The 24,842-nt window shown below is 43.9% G+C and overlaps 2 protein-coding genes across 8 annotated transcripts; both read left to right on the top strand.

The window, feature by feature from the left end:
* The first annotated feature begins 338 nt into the window (after positions 1-338).
* Positions 339-4,949, top strand: PTGES2 (prostaglandin E synthase 2). The gene is made up of 7 exons (XM_014873311.2): positions 339-587; positions 1,526-1,720; positions 1,831-1,886; positions 2,480-2,632; positions 3,171-3,371; positions 3,683-3,800; positions 4,186-4,949. Exons 1-7 carry the CDS (start codon positions 372-374, stop codon positions 4,312-4,314), a joined length of 1,068 nt encoding a protein of 355 aa, XP_014728797.1. The 5' UTR covers positions 339-371; the 3' UTR covers positions 4,315-4,949.
* Positions 4,950-6,902: 1,953 nt separating this feature from the next.
* On the top strand, positions 6,903-24,543 carry ODF2 (outer dense fiber of sperm tails 2). 7 transcript variants are annotated; one of them, XM_014873164.2, is made up of 21 exons: positions 6,954-7,098; positions 7,949-8,027; positions 8,721-8,874; positions 10,032-10,148; positions 10,766-10,939; positions 12,782-12,948; positions 13,967-14,096; positions 14,400-14,531; positions 15,401-15,475; positions 16,090-16,161; positions 16,703-16,819; positions 17,693-17,878; positions 18,167-18,276; positions 18,966-19,101; positions 19,707-19,817; positions 19,996-20,100; positions 20,673-20,831; positions 21,703-21,803; positions 22,322-22,484; positions 22,813-22,938; positions 23,414-24,543. In XM_014873164.2, the coding sequence occupies exons 3-21, from the start codon at positions 8,767-8,769 to the stop codon at positions 23,585-23,587; spliced, it is 2,463 nt and encodes an 820-aa protein (XP_014728650.1). In that variant the 5' UTR covers positions 6,954-7,098; positions 7,949-8,027; positions 8,721-8,766; the 3' UTR covers positions 23,588-24,543. The 7 variants fall into 7 exon arrangements, 4 of the variants coding, with proteins under 4 accessions (XP_088033865.1, XP_014728650.1, XP_014728649.1 ...); XM_088177739.1 differs by lacking the exon at positions 8,721-8,874 and having other exon boundaries at positions 6,903-7,098; positions 23,414-24,537; XR_015808121.1 differs by lacking the exon at positions 21,703-21,803 and having other exon boundaries at positions 21,861-22,484.
* The last annotated feature ends 299 nt before the right edge of the window (positions 24,544-24,842 follow it).

The following is a 24,842-nucleotide window of genomic DNA, read 5'->3' as shown; positions in this document are numbered from 1 at the left end:
TCGGCACTACGGCCTGATCCATCCTCTGTCCCCTGTCTGCAGACACTGACAGACATCATGAAGCCCCCCCTCAGCTGCCTTTTCTCGCGGCTGAACAGGCCCAGGTCCCTCACCCTTCCAACCGATTATTTTATTCCCACTTTAGACTGTGGTGCGTTCTCAGATTAGATAATTACAGGGCAGCGGGTCCGCCCCTTGTTGGGTGTCCGCTGTGGAGTGTCCGTGCGGTGTGTCCCGTGCGGGTCCTGCCCTCCGCGGGGCGCGGCGCTGCCATGCCCGAGCGGCGGGCCGGGGCCGGGGCTGTGCCGGGGCGGTGCCGCCGTGCCCGGGGCGGAGCGGCCGCTCTCCGCTCCGCCCGCCCTCAGCCGAAGATGGCGGGTGCCGGCCGAGTGTGGCGGGTCGGAGCGCTGCTGCTGCCGCCAGCCTGGCGGCTGCGGGCCCCGGGACGAGCCTTCAGCACCGCGGCGGGACGGGGAGGCGGCGGCGGCGGCGGCCGCCTGGTGCTGGGTGCTGCTTTCGCGCTGGGCGGCAGCGCCGGGCTGTGCCTGGCGGCGCGGCAGCGCCTGCGGGAGCACTCGGCCGCTGAGGTAACGCCGGGGGCGGCTCCCCCTGATCCCCGCCGTGCCCTCCCCGAGGCCTGCGGGGACCTCGCTGCGAGCCCCCGGGGACAGCGGTTCCCCACGGACCGAGCGGCTCCTTCTGCCCCGGTTTGAGTGAGGGAAGAGCTTAAAACGGTCTGGGAGGCCCGTGGCAGAGCATTTCTTGAGCAGCTGTAAGGAAAGGCTGTCATTGAGGGGCTTCCTGGGGGTGTGGAGCCTTTTCTGTTGTTGCTTTTTCGCCGCACCCGCGCAGGGTTGTGTAACCCAGTAAATTGTAAATGAGAAACAAAGTGGGGTGGCTGCATTTGTTTTTTAATGTGTGAGGAATGATTGGCAGGCCCTGTCAGGCTGCTGAGGTGTAGCAGCTTTGTGAAACATTCCGTAACTGGTGGCCCGGTGGCCCTGGGCTCTCCCTGCCTTGTCCCAGTTGTGCCCAGGCTGGTTAATCCCAGGAATGTGAGCTTGGGCAGACACGTGCCTAAAATCAAATGCAAACTCTGCTCTCCCCACTTTGTGGCCTCAACAGAGGCTGTGGTGGGGGAGGGATTGGCTTGTAAAGGCTTTATTTGTGTTTATTGGAATACTATTGCAAATAGTTGTGTTATTCTATAGAATTCCGTTTTACAGAATAGAAACTATAAAAGGGTAAACTGTCTGGATTTAACGTTTTTTTTTCCTGGCTGTGAATAGGAGTTTCCAGCACATTAAATAAATATTTAGAGGAACAGGTTATTGATCGCAATGGATGGTGAATATTTAAATATTTGATGCCATTTAAAGAAAGCATCTGATAGCCAAGATATGCTCATGATCAGATGTTGCCACTGAATGTCAGTGACTATGACTTCATGACAAAAATAAGGGTGGAAGGAAGGTAGTGTTTTATGTTTTAGCTGAAAATGGAATCTTTTCTCTTTCTTCCCCAGCTGCCTTCAGGGAGCCTGCAGCTCACTCTCTACCAGTATAAAACATGTCCTTTCTGCAGTAAAGTCCGAGCTTTTCTTGATTATCATGGGCTACCCTATGAAATTGTGGAAGTGAACCCTATCATGAGGAAAGAGATCAAATTCTCTTCTTACAGAAAGGTGCCCATCCTGCTAGCCAATGCTGGGAGCCCTTTGGTAAGTCTCCCTGACTTGGAGTGTCAGCATGCAGGGGAAAAGGTTTTGAAGAATTTCTTTTTCAATTTAACCAGCTACTTTTAAAAAGTTGTTTTAATCCTGTTTTTCAGCAATTGAACGACTCCTCGGTGATAATTAGTGCAATAAAGACCTATCTAATTTCCAGGTAAGAAAACAGGGTGATGAGAGAAGAGTTGAATGTGGAGGGCCCAGGTTAAGCAGAGATTTAGAAGACTCTGGGTGTGCTGATCTCAGGCTCTGAAGCTCTGGGTGAACTGAGCCTGGCTGTGATAATATGGATGGTGCCTATATGTGTTGTGATGTGTGTGATGTAAAGCAAAGCTTGTACCTTTCAGAAGAACTTTCTCATCTGTGAGATTCTGTTTGCACAAAACCTGCTTAAACATGGACTAGTGTTAGTCCTTGAACTGAGCTTACAATTAGCCACTTATAACGTCTGGAATGAAATGGCATTTTTGTGCCTATGGCCTGTCCTTTAGGTCTACTTGAGAATGGTAGGAAGTTTTATGCCTGCAGAAATTTCTGTTCTGTCATGGACAAAGGTATGTGCATTAATAATAGTTATTTGCAAGTAGCTGTTCCAGTCTGGCTTTTTTTTTTTTTTTTTTTTCAAATAGAATCTGGAACATTGTGCTCTTACTTTCAGAATAATACATTTTATAGTGTGTATCTTTCAATCTGTCATTTGCTCTTGCTCCTTCTTTGTAGCAGCCAGATCTGTGCTGTTTCTTTTCACAGGAGGAATAGCTTAGAAGAAATCGTGTCCTTTTATCCACCTATTAAAACAGTGACTGAGCAAGGCAAGGAGGTGCTTGAGTATGAGAATAAATACTGGCTCATGCTGGATGAGAAGGAGACAAAGAGAGTCTATCCTGTCAAAGAAGTGAGAGTGTAAGTGCTCTTCAGTTTCTGGGCTCTCCAAGTACAGTCACAGCCCCCTCCATATGTACTCAGGGTTGACGTAGACGTAAAATCCCACTAGGGCTGACAAGTCTTGTCACACCCCTGTTAGTGTTTCAAGCCTCATTAGTTGGTTTGCTGTGTTTGTTAGATAATTCAAAACAAAGCTGTTAGACAGCCTAGTTACCACCACCATGGTCACACAGGCCTTCAGCTGCCTCCAGTTTCCTTCTTGGCCTTTCCTATGTGCCACAGAGGAATGCTGTTGAGGGAGAGTTTCCCTTCCTGCTTTATTTCTCCTGTTAGGCAGAGAACCTAATGCTCTATCTTAGTCTTAGATTGAGTTTGAGATTGGAGGAGCCTTGCCAAAGATAACAATGCTGAGTGCATTTAAGGAAGGTCACCAGCGTATCTGGCTAGGATTGTTTGGCCTTGGAAGGATCTCTGGCTAAGGCTGCTGTGATCCTGCCTCCTGTAGCCCTTCTGTCTGTACCTCATTCACTGAAAACTTTCCTTTGACTGCTTGCAGGGAAGAAATGAAGTGGAGAAAATGGGCAGATGATTGGCTTGTTCACCTCATCTCCCCCAATGTTTACCGCACCCCCAAAGAAGCCTTGGCATCTTTTGATTACATTGTCCGTGAGGGGAAGTTTGGCACCTTGGAAGGTCTCTTTGCCAAATACGTGGGGGCTCTTGCCATGTTCTTCGTTAGCAAGAGGCTTAAGAAGAGGTTGGTATCACTAAGCAACAAGTACACAAGATGAGAAATAGCTTCTCCTTAGCTGTGAACCCCAGCTGTCAAAGGGCAGAACCTCAGAGTTTTGAACTGAACCATTTAATCCTGTATGAGTAACAACTGTACTTCCTTAACTGGAGGTACTGAACCCCTCTACTCATCCACTATTTAATTACTGACTGCCCCTTCACTCTGAAATACTGTCCTTACTTGCAAACCAAAACCAGCCCATAAAGTGAGGGGTGATAGAATGTTTAGGAAAGAAACAAACTTGGGTCTGCAAACTGATTCTTCTCTTTATCCAGACACCAGCTTCGAGATGATGTCCGAGAAGATTTGTATGAAGCAGTAAACGAGTGGGTAAAAGCTGTTGGCAAAAATCGACTGTTCATGGGCGGGAACCAGCCAAACCTCGCTGACCTGGTAAGGGCTTCATCTCTGCAGTTATTGTCAGGTGGATCACAAATTATCCTGCTGCTCATCTCTGTGAAATGGTTACTACAAGTACAAGCAGAGAAGTTGAGCTACATGAGATACATTGTCCTTTGTGCAGTCAATAATACAGTTCCCGAGTGGTGGGGACTTCCCCATAACTGCACATAGATCCTGATCCTTCCTTACTGTTTCCTCATGGAAAAACATGCATATTCTTAATTACCTTCCTGCCATTCACTCTTGCTAATCACAAGGATGGATCAGATGGCAGGGCAGGGGAAGAGCCATACTGGCTTGGCTATTGAGACACTTGTACCCTAAGCTGTTCTCCACTGCTTTTTCAGTGTTGTTCTCACCTCTCTGCTCTGCACAGGCAGTGTACGGGGTACTGCGGGTCATGGAAGGGCTGGAAGCCTTTGATGACATGATGGTTCACACCAATATTCAACCTTGGTACCAGCGCATGGAAGAAGTCATTCAGAAAACTGGAGTTGCAATCTGATGCCAGCTGCAGCTGCCTCCCTGAAGTACTTGCATGGTGAAAACTTCAGAAGAAACGGCTTTTTAGAGTTGACTGGTCACACCTAATGAACTGACATGTGGGCACAGAGACCACCCCATTGAGAACATCAAGTCGCTGTGAGAGAATGGTCCAGTTGGGGGTTTATAGAAGGATGGGGACAGGTAAAAGAAAGGGATCTTGGATTCTGCTGGAAAGGAGATGCTCTGAACTGAAGAATGCAGCAAAAAGGCTTCTTTCAGAGAAGAGACATCCTCAGAACAGGTTACTGTAAAAGCAACTGTTCTTGGCTGGTGTTATGGCTGTGTCACATGTGGTAGGCCTGACCAGCTTTTGCCTCAGGCTGTCTTCTGCTACTCATCCATGTCACCTGAAGTGTTTTCCTGACTGAGACACTGGATACTGTTTTTTAAGTGACAATATTTCCTGCAATAGAATCTTGTAAACCTAATGCTAAGGGAACTGGAGGAATCTGCAGCGCTAGAGACAGCACTCTTCCTCTGACAGCAGCGAGGCTGCGCTTGGCAGGGCATCTGCTTTCACTCTTCCATGTAAACGGTTCTCTCAGGACTTGATTCTGTACAGTCTGCAAGGATAAAGGCTGGCTTTATTCTGTCCCCTGTGTGAGATCTGAGTCCTTACCTTACCCTTTACACCCAAAGATCATGGCCTACACTGAAATCACAAATGCAGAGCAGTTATTGGAAAGGCTTGTCTTGCATGAGATCTATCTGGAATATCCCTCAAGATCAGTTTTAAGAAAAGAAGGCTTAAGAGCCATCTGCAAGGCCAGGGGATCGCTAGATGTTTCTGTCATGCAAGAGTAACAAAGGATTTGCTGATGTGGCAGTCAGATTAGGAGCTGTACCTGCAGCTAAATCTTCTGAGCTGTGCTGGGTAGAATCATAGAATGGTTTGTGTTGGAACACAAGGGACACTTCCATTAGACCAGGTTGCTCCAAGCCCTGTCCAGCCTGACCTTGGACACTTCCAGGGATCCAGGGGCAGCCACAGGTTCTCTGGGCAAGCTGTGCCAGGGCCTCCCCATACTCAGGGAAGAATTTTGTAACATCCTAGGTAACCCTGCTCTCTGTCAGTGGGAAACCACTGCCCCTTGTCAAAGTCCCTCTCTAGCTGCAGAAACAGTATTTGTCATAGCGAGAGACAATGCAGGTTCAAATGTGAGTGATCCTCTGCACAGCCCGAGGCTTCAGATTCCTTAATTACCACCTTGATCAAGTTCTGTTTCCCTGGAAGAATAGGCAGGTTTCAGGGAATTTGATTTGTTGTGATATTTCAGGTGCAGTTGAAGTTGGTCTGTAATACAACTGCTTGCCCAGTGTGTGTTCAAGGGGAGTACCTTTATTGGTTTTAACAGTGGCGTTTATAGAGGTTTGGGTTTTTTCTGAATGGAAGACTAGTTCCAAATTAAGTTATGATCTGACATTGAAGGGAGAAAGAAAATGTTTGCAGTACAAATGGCTGTGTGGCTGCTCTGACTTGTATTTCTTTAAACGCTTCTGTACTGAAACTTGTGTTCCACAATATCGACAGGCAATATTCTTTAAAAGAATTATATTGCGCATGCATAAACAGGAGGTTGAATAATTTCAGCATCCACCTCAACTCGAGGGGGAGGAAGAGATTTTTGTGTTAAATGAGGATCTGAAGCACCAAGGGCTCAGTGACTCCACTTCTCCTTGCTGTGCTGTGTTACATGAATCAGTCCTCTCAAGATGAATATCCATAACACTAACATGCCAATAATAATACATTAAATAAAGATTGTTTCAGGATTTTGTATCACCTTTTATAGAGGCTTAGAATGTTAAGGGATTGGAATGGACCTTAAAGATCATCTACTTCCAGCCTGCCATGGGCAAAGACATCTCCCACCAGACCAGGTTCTCAAAGGCCTTATCCAACCTGGCTTTGAGCACTGCCAGGGTTGGGGCATCCACAACCTCCCTGGGCAACCTGTGCTAGTGTCTCACCACCCTCACGGGGTGGTGAGATAATACCCTAATACCTAACTGAAATTTCCCCTCTCAATTTTCACCTCATCCTCTCACTAAAGTTCCTGATGAAGAGTCCCTCACTGGCTTTCCTGTAGCCCCCTTCAGGTCCTGGAAGGTGCTCTGAGGTTTCCACACAGCCTTTCTCTTTTCCAGACTGAACAGCCCCAACTCTCAGCCTGTGTTCATAGGGAAGGTGCTTCAGTCCCCTTATCGACTTCTTTGTGGTCTCCTCCAACATGTCCATGCCCTTATGTTGGGGACAGCCAGACCTACATACAATTCTGGTTAACAGTTTACAGTAAAAGTGACTGTGTACACAGTTCTTGTGTCACCTTTTAGACGCTAAAACTCATCTCAAAGGCAACGCCAAGAAAATTTACTCAATAATCCAGTTATTCCCCCCTCTCTTCGGCCCTCCCCATTTCTGTGCGGAGCAGCAGCCGTTCCTGAGGGCCCCGTGCTGGCCTGTGCGCGGCCGGGCGCTCCCGTGCCCCGGGCCGCCGCTCGCGCCGGCCGCATGGAGCCGCGGGCGGTTACCGGGGGCGGTTACCGCCGCTCAGGCCCGTTCGAATCGCCCAATGGTGGAGCCGCGGGCGGCGCGGCGGCGGCGACGGCCCGGTCCTTGCGGCCGCGCCTGTTGTCCGTGGTGCGGGAGTCAGCCTCCGTGTTCAGTTCATGCTCGCCCGTGCCCCGCCCGCCGCGCCGATGGGGAGCTGAAGTGGCTGCGGACCCCGCGCGGAACCAACTGGTGAGAGCGCCGGGCCCGCGGAGGGCGGGGTAGGGGAGCCTCGCCCTGTGGGGTGTCCCCTCGCCGTGTGAGTGTCCGAGCCCCGGCATTACTTCTTCCTCCCTGCTTTTCGGGGTCCTCCCTGCTGGGAGGTCAGCGGGAGCCGTGGCGCTGGGGATAACGGCGCGGCGCGGGCGGGCGGGCGTTGGGAGTTGCCGGGCCCCGCTGGGTGAAGGCCTGCCCTGCCCTCAGAGCTGCGGGCAGCACACGGCCCCCTGGCCGCCTCTCTGCCAGCCTGAGGTGGCCAGTTTCCTTGAAAAACCTTCAGAGATTGCAGGAGGAATTAAAACTTACGAGTGAGTCTTGTTGCTAAGGGAGGCGCGATGACAGCGTTTGGTTGTCACTCGTGGTGATTCGAAAGCTTTGTCAGTGCTGGGCCCGGGGAGACTTTAGCCCTACCTTGGAAAAAAGATGATTAAAATACCCAGCAGTGTTGTTCATATTTGGAACTGAAGAATCCTGTTCCTTCAGAAAGCTGTGTCTTCCTCTTCCTGAATTAAAGGAAGTACTGCTGTGTTCCTTAAAAATTGCAGCTAGAATTTGAAAGTCTGTGAGTGAATAGTGCCATCATGTAATTATACAGAGCATTTACACTGTTTAAAACAATTGCCATTGTCAGCATGTTAGGAATTAGAGTCTCTGTCCTTCCTTCATCCCGTGCTTTACAGAGAAGCTAGGGCACACCAAGTTTTGTTGTTTGGGTTCATGTACTTGATATGTTTGAGCTATGGTATTCCCGTCAATCAAAAGGAAGATAATGTTTAGAAATTGGTACCTTTTCCTCTTAATATTTTTATTATTTCTGTATCAGGTGTATCTCATCCATCAACGAAGAAGCTACCTCTTCCCCCAAGATCGTGTCCAGAAAAGTCAAAAGCGTGAAAGTAGCTGTAAGTAACTTTACCTAGGCTGACAATATCCTTTCTGCCAGAATCAAATTAGCACTACTGGAGGCTTTGTGTAAGATTTGCAATTGCATTATGCCTTTACATCAACTGAGGAGGCATCAAGCTCCAAGATGATGACTTGAACCTTCTGTCTCTAAGCTTTTCTGTGTTGTGTCAGGTTATGGTTTTATGTGTTTCTGTGAAGATTAAAGAAATGCTGTGATGCAACGGCTTTTAAGGATTTATGCTTTAAAAAGACACTCAAAATTAAGCACAAATGAAGGAGCATACAGGTTCAAGGTTCTAGGATGGAGTGATCTGATGATTTCCTGATGGTTTTTCTTAACTGTTAAATTAATTCTCCTCTTCTCCCTGCTCCAAATTTCTCTTTGTAATCAGATTTTGTTGGTTATGGGAACTCTTGATTTGCTCACTTGCTTTATGACTTTGAACTTCAATGATTTTTACAGACGCCTACTATCAATCCAGCTGCGTTTGATCTTCAATAACCAGGTTAAAAGCAGAAAATACTGGAAGCAGAGGAATTGTTTGTGTTAGTCCTGGCTTTACAGAACAATAGTGTGCAGCTCAAAATAGCAGATGCTACTGATAAAAAGCACAAATGTTAACCAAGGCTGGCCACTGCTCCTCTCTGAACTCTGAAGAAAATGTTATTTCCAGTTTCCTTATTCACAGGTTTCCCCTCACTGTATTTCCCTTTCCCATTTGTGGGAGAAGAGCCATGAAGAACCGTTCCTCATCTCCCCCTTTGCACGTCCATGTGGATGAAAACACCCCTGTCCATGTCCATATTAAAAAGGGGCAGAAAACCACACCTGCAAAATGCCAGGTAGGAGTGTGTACCTGGTTTGTTGTAAGGGCTGCAGAGAGGAAGGTGAATGGCCCTAGAAACATCAGAAAATCTTCCAGATCTGTTCTGCTGTTGTGTTAGAGCTGTGAGACTTCATTTCATATTCAATGGTGAATTTGCAGTGACACATTTGCTATGTTGATTTGTTGAAAGATTATTTTGGTATGATACAGAATCGCTTTTCATGTTCATGTGAGAAATGTTGCTTCCAATGTGATATCGTTTGGAGGATGTTTTTCTCTTTTATTTCTTGGATCTATGTCCTGATAATGTTTTATATTTGGCTTCATATCTGTTTTTGGAGGAAAGCTTTGAGGAGAGGTAGTACTCAGGTGTTAAATAAATGTGCTTGGAGAAAGAATCTTGATTCAAACCATCTTCTGACATTAAGGACATTCTCTGTCCATTGAGCACTGCAGCAAAGAAGATTTCTTCCCAGCCTTATCCACAGGAGGCACAAGGCAAAACTGAAGCTAAGGTTCTAGTTATTCCCTATCCTCTTTTGTTGTGGGTATTTTTGGAAAATTGTCCTAAAAAGTTGATGGAAGTTGCTATCTCATTCCTCCTTATCTGCAGACATCCTGTTCTAAGTCTTGTATTAATTCTATGTTTGTTGCTAATGGCAAATTTCATAATGGGATGGAATGACTGTGAAAATAATGAGTCCTATTAATTAATTGCAGTAGGGAGTGTTTACAGCATCTGATTTTTCTCTAAGGCTAGAATTGTGCAAAACAACTTTAACTCTCCTTCAGTTAGAGCAGCTCAACTTCAATACAAGTAAAGGTGGATCTTGTAGTTGACTGCAGAGTAGGAAAAACACTTCCAAGGCTTTCCAAAATCAATCACAGTGTCAGATGGTATAGCTACATTTTTGTGAGGTGAATCTGGGATGGAGAAGGGATCTCCCAGGGATCTGTCAGGTCCTACATCCAGCCATCCTGTCAGCTCAGTGTGCAATAGCCTTTCCTTATGGCTGATGTCAGCTTCCTTTGGTGGCTGCTACCTCATCTCACCTGATGCATCCTGTGAAACACTCCTTCCGTATGAATGATCTTTCATTTGGTTTTGCAGCACTAAAAATTGCGGATGGTTCTTTAAGGGTCTGTAATTTATTTTATTTTCTCTTTCTTCAGCAAAAGCAGAAACAGAAATCAAAAGGGGATGGTGTGCGAGCTGTGCGGGTGAAAACTAAGGCCCCTTGGATACCCCCAGGCAAAACAAGTACCCGTGATACCATCTTGAAATGGGAGGTACAACTGGTTTGGCTCTTTAAAACCAACTTTGAGGTTTAGTCGAGGTTGAAGAGAGCAGTTGTGTATTGAGAGAGTTGGGCAGGTCTGAAAGAAGGCTACTGTCACCTGCCATCTATTTGAAGTGTCTTCTATAAATCTTTTTCACTTTTTGATATAGAAAAACGGAGAATTCATGAGCAGCCTGTGGCCATGCCTTTCTGTCTTCTCTGAAAGCCAGATATATTTGTTTCTTGTCATTTTACTATGCCCTTCAAGATCTCATCTGGAGGCTCAGCGAGGGACTGCTGTTCTAAGTCTTTTCCGAAGCACGGAGCACTTGTGTACCATTGTGTCATATTTTCTTTGTCATGAATTGATAGTTTTGCATGTTGCATTCCTGGCACGTCCTAGATGAGGATTTGAGCTTCGATTAGTTTTTCTTCTTTTTCGTTGTACTCTTTCTGCATTATTGACCTTTCCCCAATGGGAATGGACAAGCCATTTGTAAATGTTTTATTTCTTTGCTAGCCTTGCTGCAGTGATGTGACCCAGCCTCTGTTTTTTTGGCAATGTTAGCTTTAGAATACTATTTATAATGTTATACTAAAAAAGTTATACACTTTATTCTCTGGCAGGAATCAACTGACCACCTTGAATCTACACCTAAAACCGAGTCAGACAGGATGCAGTCGGTTCTGCGCCTCAGTGACCTCTCCACCGAGGATGATGATCCCACTTGCTGCAAAATTAACAAATATGAAAAGAAGATAGATAGCCTAATGAATATGGTGGGAACACTGAAGAAAGAGGTGAGGAGACAGTGGAAAGACCTGCTGACTGGGGCCTTGTAGCTGTTCCTTTGACAAGAGGAAGCTGGAGGCAGGTCTTGGTGCAATGGAAAGCTACCCAGGCTCTTGGTAGCTTGCTTGAAAATCAATCTGAATTGTTTAGAAAAGCTGAACTATCCTGGTGAGAAATTCACTAAGCCACACTGTGAAACATTTCAAAATATTATTTATTTAATAAGGTATTGCTGTGCTTTAATTTCCAAATAATTTCTCCTGCCCATGCCCAAAATCTGAAAACTGATGACTCCAGAAAGTGAAAAATACAATGCATTGATGTTTTGTTGTCAAAAAAGTCCCCTTATTCAATGATATTGTTTTTTCTGATTCAGTTTGAAAAATGTGCAACCCAGCGATGTTGTGTTTTCCAGATAAATAGGCTCTTATGTACTTGACACCGCTTTAAAAATACATGGGAGATGTTCCCAGGTTTCATAAGAAGCGTCATGGTGGGGGTAACTGCATTTTTAACATCAGGTTAACACTCAGAGTAGCAAATCTTATATTATTATTTTACTCAAAACTACATGGATGTCAAATCAGTGAACAAGAATAGGATTTGAGTCAAGTAGATTCTTATATCAAGCATTTTCCATTTTATTTGTGCTACAAAATTTAATGGAATTACATGCATGGTTATAAAACAAAAATCAACTTTAGAACCACAGAATCATTGAGAATCACAGAATGAACTAGGTTGGAAAGACCTTTGAGATCACCAGATCCAGCCTATGACCTTAACACCTCCTCATCAACTAAACCATGGCACTGAATGTCACGTCCAGTCTTTTTTTAAATACGTCCAGGGACGGTGACTCCACCATCTCCCTGGGCAGGTGATTCCAGTGCCCAGTCACTCTTTCAGTGAATAATTTTTTCCTGATGTCTAACCTAAACTTCCCCTGGAGCAGCTTAAGGCTATGTCCTCTAGTACTGTCAGTGGTTACCTGGGAGAAGAGACTGACTCCCACCTTTCAGGAAGCTGTAGCAAGTGATGAGGTCTCCCCTGAGCCTCCTTTCCTCCAGGCTAAACAACTCCAGCTCCCTCAACTGTTCCTCACAGAGTTTGTGTTCCAGGCCCTTCACCAGCCTTGTTGCTCTCCTTTGGATGTGTTTGAGCATTTTGACATCCTTCCTAAACTGAGGGGCCTAGAACTGGACACAGCATTCAAGCAGTGCTGAGTACAGGGAAAGAATGACCTCCCTGGTCCTGCTAGCCACACTATTCCTGATCCAGGCCAGGATGCTGTTGGCCTTCTTGGCCACCAGAGTACACTGCTGGCTCATGTTCAGTCGGCTGTCAACCAGTACCCCCAGGTCCCTTCCTGCCTGGGCACTGTCCAGCCACTCTGCCCCCAGCCTGTTGCACTGCAGGGGGTTGTTGTGGCCAAAGTGAAGGACTTGGAACTTGGACTTGTTAAAGGTTGGAAAAGACTTCCAAGATCATTGAATCCAACCTTCAATCCATCACCACCTTGTTAAATAAACCAGAGCACTGAGTACTGTGTCCAGTTGTTCCTTGAACACCTCCAGGGATGGTAATTCCACCACCTCCTTGGGCAGCCCTTTCCAATACCTGACAACCCTTTCCGTGAAGAAATTTCTCCTGATGTCCAACCTGAATATCCCAACACAGCTTGAGGCCATTTCCTCATGTCCTGTCACTTGTCACCTAGGAGGAGATACTTCATTTTTTTTAATACTTTCAATAAGTTAATTGACTCTGAATGGTTCACTAATTTGGGATTTGGATTCTGTGTATCACTTCCAAAGCCCCTGGTTTAAGTTTTATTCCAAAATCTTCAGGTCAAGATGCAGCAAATGGAGGAACAGGAGGAAATGACAAAGCGCCTCCTGGAGGAGCAGAAAGAAGAACTGAATGAGGTCACACAGGAGCTGGTAGAAACAGAGAATGAGAACACGCGGCTGCGGCGCAACATCGAACGCATAAAGGAGGAGAAGGACCTGACTGTGTAAGATTTCACTTCTCACTGTTCCTGCTCTAGTGGTAGCCACTGGCACCTTCCTCCTTTATTGCTGACATGATTTAAGGTTGTAGCTGCTGCTGCAGCTGCACTGATGCACTTGGATTTTTTGTCCCCACTTTTAGAAGGGAGACTCCAGATTGGAGTAGCTGCAGAGAAAGGCTCTAGCATGATTTTTGGAAAGGAAAAAAAAAGCCCACTTTGAGAGGAACCTCAGTTGGCTTGTGTGGAGGGTCAGCCTAGCTCTGCAATTAGTATTTTGAAGGTTAAGGGATTCTACTTGAATTGTGATAATATTGATAGAATAATAAATGAACAAACATGGAGCTGAAAACTAGAGGAGAATTTTTGACCTTTATAAAAATCATACAGAGCCAGGAGTGACAGCCCCTGAGAGGACTGAACCATGCACTTTTTTCTTAGTGATCCTGACGGTCTGCAAGTCTGGCATTTTTGCATCTGCTTTGTATCGAAAGAAACAGTGAAGTTTGTGTCTCCAGGGGGACATTAGTGTTTTAGGGGAGTTTTACTTTTTCCTTAAGAAAGATCACTTGTGAATTAATACTTCCTATTCCTTTTTCAGAAAATTCTGTGAATGCTTCTGAGATTACAAGTGCTGGCTAAAAACATTGAGCTACATCTTGGTGTGCTTTTCTGGGTTTTTTTGGCCATTTGGAGTCTTATTTCTAGTGTGGCATAAGTGCCCAGGAAAAGCACAGCATTGTGTTTTGGGTTTAGCAGTGTGTGCAGTTTTGGTATAAGCCTGATTTGTCCCCTCTAAATTTCATAGCTGTGATCTTAGCAAGCTCCTGGTGTCTGCTTACTGCTTTGTCTCAAAACAGCTTCCACACTGAAAGAGGGTAAATCTTAAGCAGTTTTTGGTTTAGAGCTTTTATCCTCTGATTTGGGCTTTTTATGAATTTTCACCCAATCAACTGTGTATCAATAGTGGCTGGTACAACTGCCAAAGCTTCTTGTTTCTCTGATGGCTGAATTCTCTTTGCAGGCTACAGAAGGAATGCTTGCAGCAGGAGAAGGAGTGTTTGATGACCAAGCTGAATGAAGCTGAAAGGGATGGAGCAGCAGCTGCCAGACAGATCAATGCCCTGAAAAATACGATTGGGAGACTCAACATTGTAGGTGCCCGTTTTTGTTCTTGCCTTTACTACATTGCCCTGTTGTATGACTCTCTTAAAAAAGTAATGTTATAGTTGCTAATCCAGCAAAACCTCAGGAAAGGTGGAGGGATTTAACATTCTTTAGGTGTTTGCTAGTTTGGTTTTAAAGTGGGGTATTTACTTCCAGTTACTTTCTGCACACAAATGAAAAATTCTTTCCTTTTGTTTATGTTTTGTGGGTTTTGTTTGTTTGAGTTGTGTTTTATTTTTCCTCATTTCTTTGTTTATTGTTTGTTTGTTTCTTTAATGTTCTTCCTTCAGGAGAAACACATGAGCAGCACAGATATAAATGCTCTAACAAGACAAAAAGAGCTTCTACTCCAGAAATTGAGCACCTTTGAAGAAACCAACCGGACACTCCGTGAGCTTCTTGCAGAGCAGCAGTGCCGGGAGGTGAGAACTGCTGGGTGTGGAACCTGGCTGATTCCAGGAGGCTGTGTTGTCTCATGGGCTGGTAGGGAATTTTTTGAGCCTGAAATCTTTCAACTCTTTCTCCTAGCCCTGCAGTATACCCTGTCAGCCCATAAATGTTGGATAGTTTTTATTTAGGATTTTTTCTTTATCTCTGCCTAATTCATAGAGTAATACTGTTTTTTCTGATCTGAGGATTGTAGAGCCTCTAAGTCTTTGACTGCATTAAAAGATTCAGGCACTGCTATGTTGCCAGCTGTCTCCTCTGGATCAGGCTGTATTAGCTGGTCCTGCTGGTCTCAAACACTGCTGCTGCACTTGAATTGCTGGAGTCTGAGGACTTGATACAGCCTCAGCTAATGGGAGCCTATGGATATTCAGAAGTTTGATTTTGTAGGCTCTGAAGGCAACAACAGAGAAATTGGAAACAATTCTGTGCTGCACGTACAGAACAATTCTCTATTGCTTGTAAGAGCAATAAAAAATGAAATTTCTGTTCTTTCTGTAGTTTATATTCCATTTCAGCAGAAGCAAGCTGATGGTTGCAGTTACTTCAGCCACCAGTGAGGCTGAATAAAAGGTCTGAATTCTTCCACATGACTTTCCCTGAGTAGTGGGAGAGTTCAGAATGATCTTACATTGCCATCCTGTAACTTTGACTGGGAAGTGGAAAAACTTTCTGAGATGGATAATGACATGTGAAATATTTAGCAAATGTGATGTTTCTCTATATCTTCTAAGAATTGCTGCTGCAACTGGGAGGAAATAGTTGATTTTCCCAGTTCCATTTAAAGAACCTGTATAAAATTGACTTTTTAGTTAACAATTTTTCCTATGCATTTATTTTGTAGAAAGATGCCCAGAAGGTACTGGATCGGCAAGCATTGCTGCTGAAAAGGATGGCTGACACAGATGCAGAGAACATGGTAAGCAAACCACAATCTCTCGTCTCTTTAATGATACAGCAGAAAGATCTAAAATGACAAGCCCTTCTTTGTCTTATACTCTGCTGTCAAATCTTACTCTAGTGCCTTTTAGATCAATTTTAAAAATATTTTAGCTTTTGTGGTAATCAAAGCCACCTGCGTTTCAAAGTGAGTAGATTTTCACTGCCTTTGAAATAATGCGGGCTTAGATTGGGGATAACTCTGTGTATTGGGCTCTGTCACTGAATGAGTTACCTTGTCCCAGTTTTTGTTCATTTCCTGCTCTGTAAACTGAGACAAGAGTTCTTGTATTGCCAGAAGTCATAAAACATTGCTGTGAGACATAGGTAAATGCCCTTTTTAGTCTTTAGAGTATGTATGGTCCTGACTGGGTATCCTGTGCCCTGTTGCACAAATGTGTGTGTATCCCTTTTGCTTCCTGCTTGAGTAGAATGCAGCCTGCTTTTCTGGGGATGAGGATGCTGTTGCTGTGGATAACATACCATGCCACAGATCAGGTGGTCAAGACAGGGAGGCAGTTACACCACTTGCCTTCTACCTGCTGTCCGAAATGTCTTTGTTACTGAACATCTGCATGGTGTTTGTTTTTCCAGCAACTTCAGATCAGGCTTCAAGGAAAAGAAAAAGAACTGGAAAACCTCACAGTTCAGATAGTGGCAGAAAAGGTAATATTGTTTTTCTGTTTTTCCCTCTCTTCTCTACTTTCCAGTTCTGTAAAATCACACGCTGTCCAAAAGATGAGGTTGTTTGCAGACTGCTATTTTGACATCAGATGACTGGCTTTCTTATCTAGACAGATACCAACTCCCACACCATTATGGGCTCCATATTCTGCTAATAAGATACCTGTCATAAAGATGGAAAGGTAGAATTCTCTTTGCTTGGGCACTGAATTGCCATTCTGTTTAAGATCCTCTTGGTTCCCAATGGCAAATTCCAATCTGTTCCTTAGTTTAGGAAGTAAAGGGGAAATGCAGTGGAAAAGATCAGATGTGAAGGATTTTGCCAGTCATTCACATGTGTTGTAAAATAAATGGCTGCTCATTTGGTCTCTTTTTGTTGCACAAGAAGAGCTGTGGGGGTCTGTCTGGAGGTGGCTGGAGATCATTCAGTGAAGAAATCTGAGATGACTACTGCATATTATACAGTGTTCCTTCTATTAGCTTGTTGAGTAAAAACATGTTTGTCTTTTTCCTGCTTATCTAGGAACAGTCAAAGAAAGCAATTGAGCTCTCCAGAGCTATGGAGCAAATGAAAGCCCATTTACAAGCCCAGCTGCGAGGCAAAGAAGCTGAGAACAACCGCCTGCTCACACAGCTGCGGGTATGTCTGCACTGCTCCCTGGGGATTCTCTCTTCCTTTGCTCCCATGGACTGAATTCACTCAGAAGGGGAATAGCACAAGCTTTTTACAAAGCCTGGTTGACTGAAATATTGGCTGGTGATGTTTATGCCACTAATACACGGCATGATTCTCAAATTAAATAAGAGAAGAGAAATCTTCTGACTTTTGAGGCATGAGGCAAAATCTTAGCCTTAAGGTCTGTGTGCATTAATTAGATTTTCTTTTTCCTAAGTTAGTTACACCATAATTATTGAGAAGTTGGCTTTGGTTTAGTCAAGCATCAAGACAAACTGGAACTATTTCATTTGCTTTTTTTGAAAAATGCTGTGCCAGTTTAATCATCCTTGTTCATCCGTTCTGCAGTATTAATGAGGAGGAGAAAGTTCCCCTGGTTTATTTTGATTAGAGTTTTATATTTAGCATATGTTGGGATCGTATTACAAGGAACAGAAATGTGTTAATAGTTTAAAGGAGCTTTAATCTGTCTTAGTAAGAGCTACATAAAGCAACATTATTATACACAAACATTTCATCAATAAAAATAATTTTCTCAGGTAGATCGAAAGACTGTTAAAACAGTATTTATTTTGGTCAGGAGAGAAATTAATATTTTAGGAAGCAGCTTACGAAAGAAGAAAGCAAGACTCTTGGAAGAAGAGGAAGATGTTATGCTGCCATCTCTTTCAGCATTTAGACAGGATCATGTAGGTGAACCCTGACTGCAAATACCTCCAGGCTGAACACTGGGGATTTGTGCCTAGTTCTCACCGTTTCTAGGACATTAGTTGCTGCTTTGGGTTTGCAGGTGTAATAAGGGCATTAATCTATATGGTGGGTTTTGTTCCCCTGCAGAATGTGGAGATGAGTGAATCTCAGCTTAAGGAAGATCTGGAACTTGCCATGGAACAGTTGAACGATGTGAAGAACAAGATGGATGGTGATAAAGATGCCCTGAAGAAAGCGGTCCGTGCACAGAAAGAGCGAGCGGAGCGGAGTGAGGAGTATGTGCAAAAACTGACTGCCCAGCTAGCAGAAAAGGTACCTGCTGAAACAGGAGAGGCCTAGTTTGAGGTCATGCTTCTAAATTGTTGGCTTCTGGTAGCAGCCCTGGGGAGAGTCTCTTTTGACTAATGAAATTTATTTCTGTCTTGATGCCATGGCCCATTTATGCCAAGTTTAGAACGAATCCAGTTTGCTCAGCTCTCACTGTATTCACAGCATGTCTTAAGTAAAGGGCATCTCTGTGTATTGTCTGCATATCTCACACCAGTGATGATTTTGTCTTTTCCCTTACTTTTTTCCTCTTGTATTTCCCTTGTCTGACAGGAGAACTGTATTGCTGAGTGCCGGAGCACTATCGAGAGCTGGAGGAATCGCTGCAGCAAAGTCACGAAGGACAAGGATGACCTTGAACTGGAAGTCGTTACACTGAACAGGTTAGAGTAAAATCAGTGCAGAGAAAGAAGCGTGAGTAGGGATGAAGTCAAAGTTCAAGGATAATTTAATTGAATAATAGCATTGAAATTAATATTTTAATTGGATTGCTTGTAAATAACCAAGCAAAACCAGCACTGCTTAAGGGCTAGAGTAGAGTTTGAAGAGGTGGAGAGAGACGTGTGACTTCCGCTGCTGACTTGCCACAGCAAAGGCAGACTTTTAAGGTTTGCTGACCCTTAAAACTGCTCCTTTGTCATTTTGTAATGCTTTGAATTAAGATTATTTTTGTTTTGAGATATTTTTGAATAACTGGAATGGAGGATATTAAAGAGATGAACAGTATAGTTGATGGCAGTTTTGTAGTGAAGGCAAATAAATGTGTTGGTATCACTGCAGTACAGTTGCTGCTGCAGGGAAAGGTAGGTGGGTATGAGTTGAAAGAGGCATATCTTTATCTTGGGCATCTTTGAGACAATTCATTTGAGCTCCAGGGGGCAGCTCCAGTTAATTTCCAAGAGGTGTAAAAAGATTGAAGTGGTTGAACAGAATAACAGAGAGGTGTGCGTACATGACTGGAGAAGGAAGATGAAAGGATAGGGAAAAGCCCTGTTTCTGTAGCTAGTTTTCAAAGGTTAGGAGCCTTACTCTTTCTTGTCACTTAAGGATTAGTTTTCTTTCTGTGTGGCAGCCGTATTGCAGACTTGGTGGAACAACTGGCAAAGGTCCAGGAGAAGACACGGGACGAAAACGAAGCTTTGATGGATAGAGTGCACCAAATGACTGGAGAGAACTGTGCTTTGAGGAAAGATAATGAAAGACTAAAGGTCAGTGACTCTAAAGGTTTGAAGATCGAATGCTAGGAGGAAAAGAAGGCTGAATTGTAACAACTTGCTTGGCCACTGAAGACAGAGTCAAATTGCACCCATTGCTCCTATACAGTTTCAAACAAGTTCTTAAAATCTGACTGTGACAGGGCCAGTGTGCTGGGAGGAGACAGAGGAAGTATACATACTGGGAGAGCTGTGTTTCTTCCATGTTTTGCTTAGGAGTATCTCCAACTAGATACTAGATGTTTCATCTACTGGGATCTTAAATCTTGTCCTTTCACCTTCATGCTGCTGACCAGAGAACAAACAGCTGTCATAGCTCATACAGAGAGAATGGTAATCTCCAGAAAAAACGACAAAAAAATGACTGGCATATTTCTCCTGTTGTCCTTCACCATGAAGTGATCTTGTGGGTGACCTACATCTTTTTTTCCATTCCAAACCTCTGTGCTCTGCTGATGCAAATTTGCCAGACTACTGAAGTCTGGAAAGTTTTGAAAACTTGCATGGACAAAACTGTATTTTCTTAGTCTAGACAACTTTAGACACCTCACATGGCAGGTACTTCCAAGCACTCAATGGAAAATGTTTTCTTTTTTCAGTCTGCTCTGAATGCAATGGAGGACAAGCTGAACCAAGCACAATTAGAATTGCAACAACTCCAGAACTCTGTCAGGAGCTACGAAGGGTTGATTGAAAGCTACACAGCACAGGTGGGTCTCAGAACCTTCAGCCCTTGCACAAAGGTTTTTTCTCCTTCCACTGTGCCTTATTCTGTCATGCCTTAGCTTTTACCAGCTGGAGCAGTTTCAATTACTCCAAGGCATTGCACACATGTGTTGAAAACTATACATAACAGATAAAGTCTGGGGTCTTTTTTTGAATGTCCAGGCACAGAAGGCCCGAAAGGAAGCAGATGAGTTGGCAGCAAGACTGGAGAAGTGTGAAAAAGAGAACAAGACATTAAGGGAAGAAACGAACAGGAAGCTTGAAGAGGTAACTATTCTTCTAAAGATATGTTGTAGACATTCATGGATCTTAGTGTTCTGAATCTAGTGAAAAATAGCTGTGAATAGGAGGTCAAAGGTTTTCTTGACTCTGCCTTTTGCATCATTTTTTTTTCTCAGGACTTGTTCAATAAGTCTTGCAGAATGAGCATTTAGCAGCTTCTTTTTGACTATATGGCATTCTTCAGAGGTGCATAAATTATTTAGTCCTTTGCTGTCCTTTGCTAAAGAAATAGTGGTTTAGAACGGTGGATTAGGTAGGTTACACCATTATCTGATGTGGAACAGCTGACCTCAAAAGCAGAGCTTGTACTTCTAGTAAAATTGAAGCCCACAATCCAGAATACTCATTCCTACACCATCCATAGGGAATGCCAGATCCTAAGTGAAATGTTTTTGGAGCAGGAAAAGACTTTAGGCTTTGAACTCCAGCACTGGCCAAATATCCACACAGTGTTATTATGGTTGTGGACTAACAAAGCTTCATTGAAGTTGATAAATTTTTTAGTCTTTATCTTACCAACATTTGAAAATTCCTCACCTTCTCTTCTTTGATTACAGGCTCGTCAGAGCTTCCAGGACCAGCTTTCTGAACTGGAGAAGCTGCCTGAGATCCTAAAGTACACTGAGACACAGCTGGCAGAGTGCCATCAACAGCTCATGGGTTATGAGAAGAAGAACACGGACCTGTGTGTCATGATTTCAGATCTCCGTCAGCTGGTAAGGGACTGGCAGAAAGTACCCGTACCAGTGCAAACCTCAACTGTGAAAACAGCATGAATTTCTAATCACAGCAAGGTTCAAACTTCATCTCTGTCCTCGTCTCTTTTTGAAAAGATTAAACATGCACTGCAAAATAAAGGTGTGTGCCATGTCTTTGTGCAAGAAGTTAGCAGCTTTGCTGGTAGCATTCCTTAATATTTGAAAGGTTTCTCATCCCTTGGTGCAGAATCTTTTTGGGACTTTGTATCAGTCATGGCAGCACTTGCTAATGCCAGCCCTCGCTTCTGTTACCTCCATCCTCTTATCAGCTTCCCCTCCTGTAGTTTTCTGCTAATGTTGCTGGCACAACCATTTTCTCACTCTGATTTCAGCTTGTTTTCCCAGTTCTGTTTTTTGTTCCCAGAAAGACTGTGTAGGTATTGCAGGACAATTTCAGATGGGGGTGACACCTACAGCTGTCCCTCAAGACAGCGCATGATCTCTGTCTGACCACTTTAGTCTGCTTGGTTTGGAATTATAATCCTCCCTGGTGTTTCAGACTCTGATGCTGTTGTGAGCTGCTGGCATGTTTGTGGCTGCTGTTGTTGTGTGTGTGCTTGGCTTGCAGGTGCTGCTTTACATGCAGGAATTTATGGGTCTGGCTTTTCTTTTGCAGTACAGATCAGTTTTCCTACATCTTCCCAGACTGTAACTGGAAGCATCAGCAAAATGGATGTTTAGTTCTTTTCTATCCACTTTTCCCTTTCTGAAGCCCTCCAGACGTTATGAATGGAACATATTTCCTTCTGAGAGCTGCATATATTTTAGGTGGTTGGACATGTGTGTGTAGTGACTACTCTGCCAAGTAATTAATTCCTGTAATTTTTAGATTGACCTCCAGGGGGACAAAATGGAGATGACAAGAGAGAGATATCAGTCTGCCCAAGAGGAGAAAAAGCAGCTCACCTTGAAGGTGGAGGAACTAGAAAGGTTAGAAATACTAGGCTCTCTTGCTTTTTTAACCTTCCATTTCCATTGTTTTTACAGGGGATTGAAACAGCTTCAGTCTTGTTCCAGTTCCCCACATGCCTCCAGGATTCTGTGCATTTGCTTATCCCACAAGGTTCTCTAACCAGTAGCTGTCCACTGAGGGTTTTATGCTTTTGCAGCAGCACCTGTTGTAAATGTTCTTAGACAGGATGATGGCTTAGACAGCAGAGAAACCAGCTCCTTGTCCAATCTAGCCTGGTAATTCTGAGGTTACTAGATACTACAGTATTTTTACCTATGTTTATAAATTTCTTTTAGCAACAATATCTCAGAAAATGCAGGTATATGAGTACTCTGTAGGTCCTTCAATCTTTGAAATTTTGATTTGAGGACTGGGCTCTCACCTTTCAAGGGGGAATAGAATCTACTACCAGAGGAGTCAGGACCTGACAAAAAGCAGAATAAAACACACTCCATTTAAAATGAATAGGTTTCCTTCCCTTATTGTCTTAAACTAGAAAACTAGAGTCCACGAATGCCCAGAACATAGAATTCCTTCAGGTCATAGCAAAACGTGAGGAGTCAATCCACCAGTGTCAGCTGCGGCTGGAGGAGAAGAGCCGTGAGTGCAGCTCCCTGGCACGTCAGCTGGAGATGGCCATTGAGGATGCCAAAAGACAAGTGAGTAATTTCTCATGTTTGTGAATTCACCCAAAGCTACCCAGGCTGTGAAAGGGGAACAGTGAGAATGCTGAAAATATCTTCTCAGCTTATGACCAAACCAATTAAAATCATCATGTTCAGTGAAATACAAGTAATATGCTGGTGCTATTTGGCAGCACTGTTGAAGAGCTGAACTCGGTTTTCAGCAGAGAAAAGCACTGGACTGAGCTGTTGCTTATGTATGAGAATGTGATGCTTTAAACTTTAAAGGGCTTTTGTGGGCAATGGTTATGGAAAAAACATTCTTCCATAGACACCCCTTTAACAAAGTTGTTGTTCTGTGTAGGTGGAACAAGCTCGAGAACGAGCAGTCTCCAGAGAGAGGGCAGCCCAGTCCAAGGTTTTGGATTTAGAGACCCAGCTGAGCAGGAATAAAACAGAGCTGAACCAGTTGCAACGGAGCAAAGAGGATGTGAGTGGCTTGTGGGGGATATTCTTGCTGTACTGGTGGTATGATTGATTTCATTTTGCCTCAGAGAGAGTGCAATTTCTTTTCTAGAGGAAAGGATTTCTTGTAGAAGAAAGACTGGGAATCTTTTGTCATGTCCTATTTACCTTGCTTCCTTGCTTTAGTTTTATGTGGAATTGTATTAGCTGATGGATCAGGTCAAGCTGCTTTTCAGAAAAGGATGTGTTTCATTCCCCATAACTACAGCTAATATATTTTAAAATCCCAGCTGATTAGCCAAGTTGTCTCCTGCTTTTATCAGCGGGTTGCTGAATGGAGTTCGGAATGAGCAGAAATTATAAATATCACAGCACCATCTATGGTAATGTCATCTCCTGCTGTGCTAATTCTGGCTCTCCTCAGCACTTTGGGGGAAGAGTTTAACATGAAGAGGATGAATGTTGCTGCCTTTCAGCCTGTTTTGTGCTCCCCTGTGCAGGCAGAGCGCCGATACGAAAGCCGCCTCCAGGACCTGCGGGATCGGCTGGAGCAGTCGGAGAGCACCAACCGCAGCATGCAGAACTACGTCCAGTTCCTCAAGTCTTCCTACGACAATGTTTTTAGGGAAAGTGCTTTTCTGGGCTCCCCCAGCCACACTCGCTCTCTTCTCTGAGAGCAATGCATTACTTGCACCTTTTTTAAGCACACAGAAAGAGCTTTGTTTCAAAAGCCATATTGATATAGAAAACTGGATAGCATTTTAGGGTCACTGTTGGGAGACTTTTTTTATTGCAGAATGAAAAAATAAAATGATGTTGGTATCTGATCAAAATGTGGGGTATCAGCAGTACTGGTTTGGTGCTAAAGGTTGGTGTTACACCATAAACTGAGCCCCAAACCCAGGAGGTTTTGCATATAATGGAAAAGATCCTTTTCCTCCTGTTAGATCATGATGATTTCAGATCTTAAAACCTGTCAGAGGTTTGTTGAGTGTGTTAATTTTTGTAAAGAGCTCTCTTTGTGCTTCACTTCTCATTTGGTTTCTCTGTTGAGGAGATCATGTGGGGGCTTTTTGCCTGTGGGATTTTTAAAATATTTTTTTAATACTGTTGGTGTGATGCTGAAAATAACATAGGTGGCTGGGCTCTACACTCACAAGAGAGAATCTCCTGCACAACCACATTGTTTGTAACAATTTTATACCAGAAATAGTGAGTTTGGTTTGATTTTTTATACTTGATTCTTATATTCTTATATCCCTGATCCTTACCTTTATTTGTGAGCGTGATGGTCATGTTACTTTTCTCCTCTTACCCTGATTTTCTGATCCTGAGTATACCCACCCAGGACTGAGCCAAAACAGTATAAATTCAAAGGAAATCAGTGTCACTTCATTTGGGATCTTGGTGCAAATGCCATGTGAGTTCTGGGTGTGCGTGAAATCCTGACTTCATCTTAAACCCACTAAGGAGAAGCTGCAGATATTCAACTTCTTCATCAAATTCCCCTGCACCTTCTGGAAAATCAGGTCTTTTGTGTGTCAAGACCCTAAAGTCCATGTGCTCTCTAGTGGCCTATTGTTTCTACTAAATGGTTCTTAGGGGGACAAAAATAAACCTTGTTTTTATATTTCTGTGTTTTGTATCTTATTGATGTGTACGTGATGTGGTCACTGGCAGTATTTGTCATAAAAAGTTTCTAAACGAATCAGTTTCCGAAAGATCTGTAATTGCGCACATTTAACACTTTAAAAAGCCCAGAAGTGCTGGGGGAGAAAACAATAAACTACATTTTAATTGGTTATGGTGGGAATTTCCTCTTCAGGTGCTCTGTGTGTGAAAAGCAAACACATCCCAGTGCTGTTGGTGCAGGCAGCTGAATTCCCAACTATTTCTGTAGTTCACAGGTGGAGCCTTCTCTCTGCTTCT

This window comes from Sturnus vulgaris, chromosome 22, assembly GCF_052056855.1.
Source record: "Sturnus vulgaris isolate bStuVul1 chromosome 22, bStuVul1.hap1, whole genome shotgun sequence".
Lineage (NCBI taxonomy): Eukaryota > Metazoa > Chordata > Aves > Passeriformes > Sturnidae > Sturnus > Sturnus vulgaris.
Note: the sequence above shows the minus strand (reverse complement) of the source record. Positions and strands in the feature narration are given on the sequence as shown.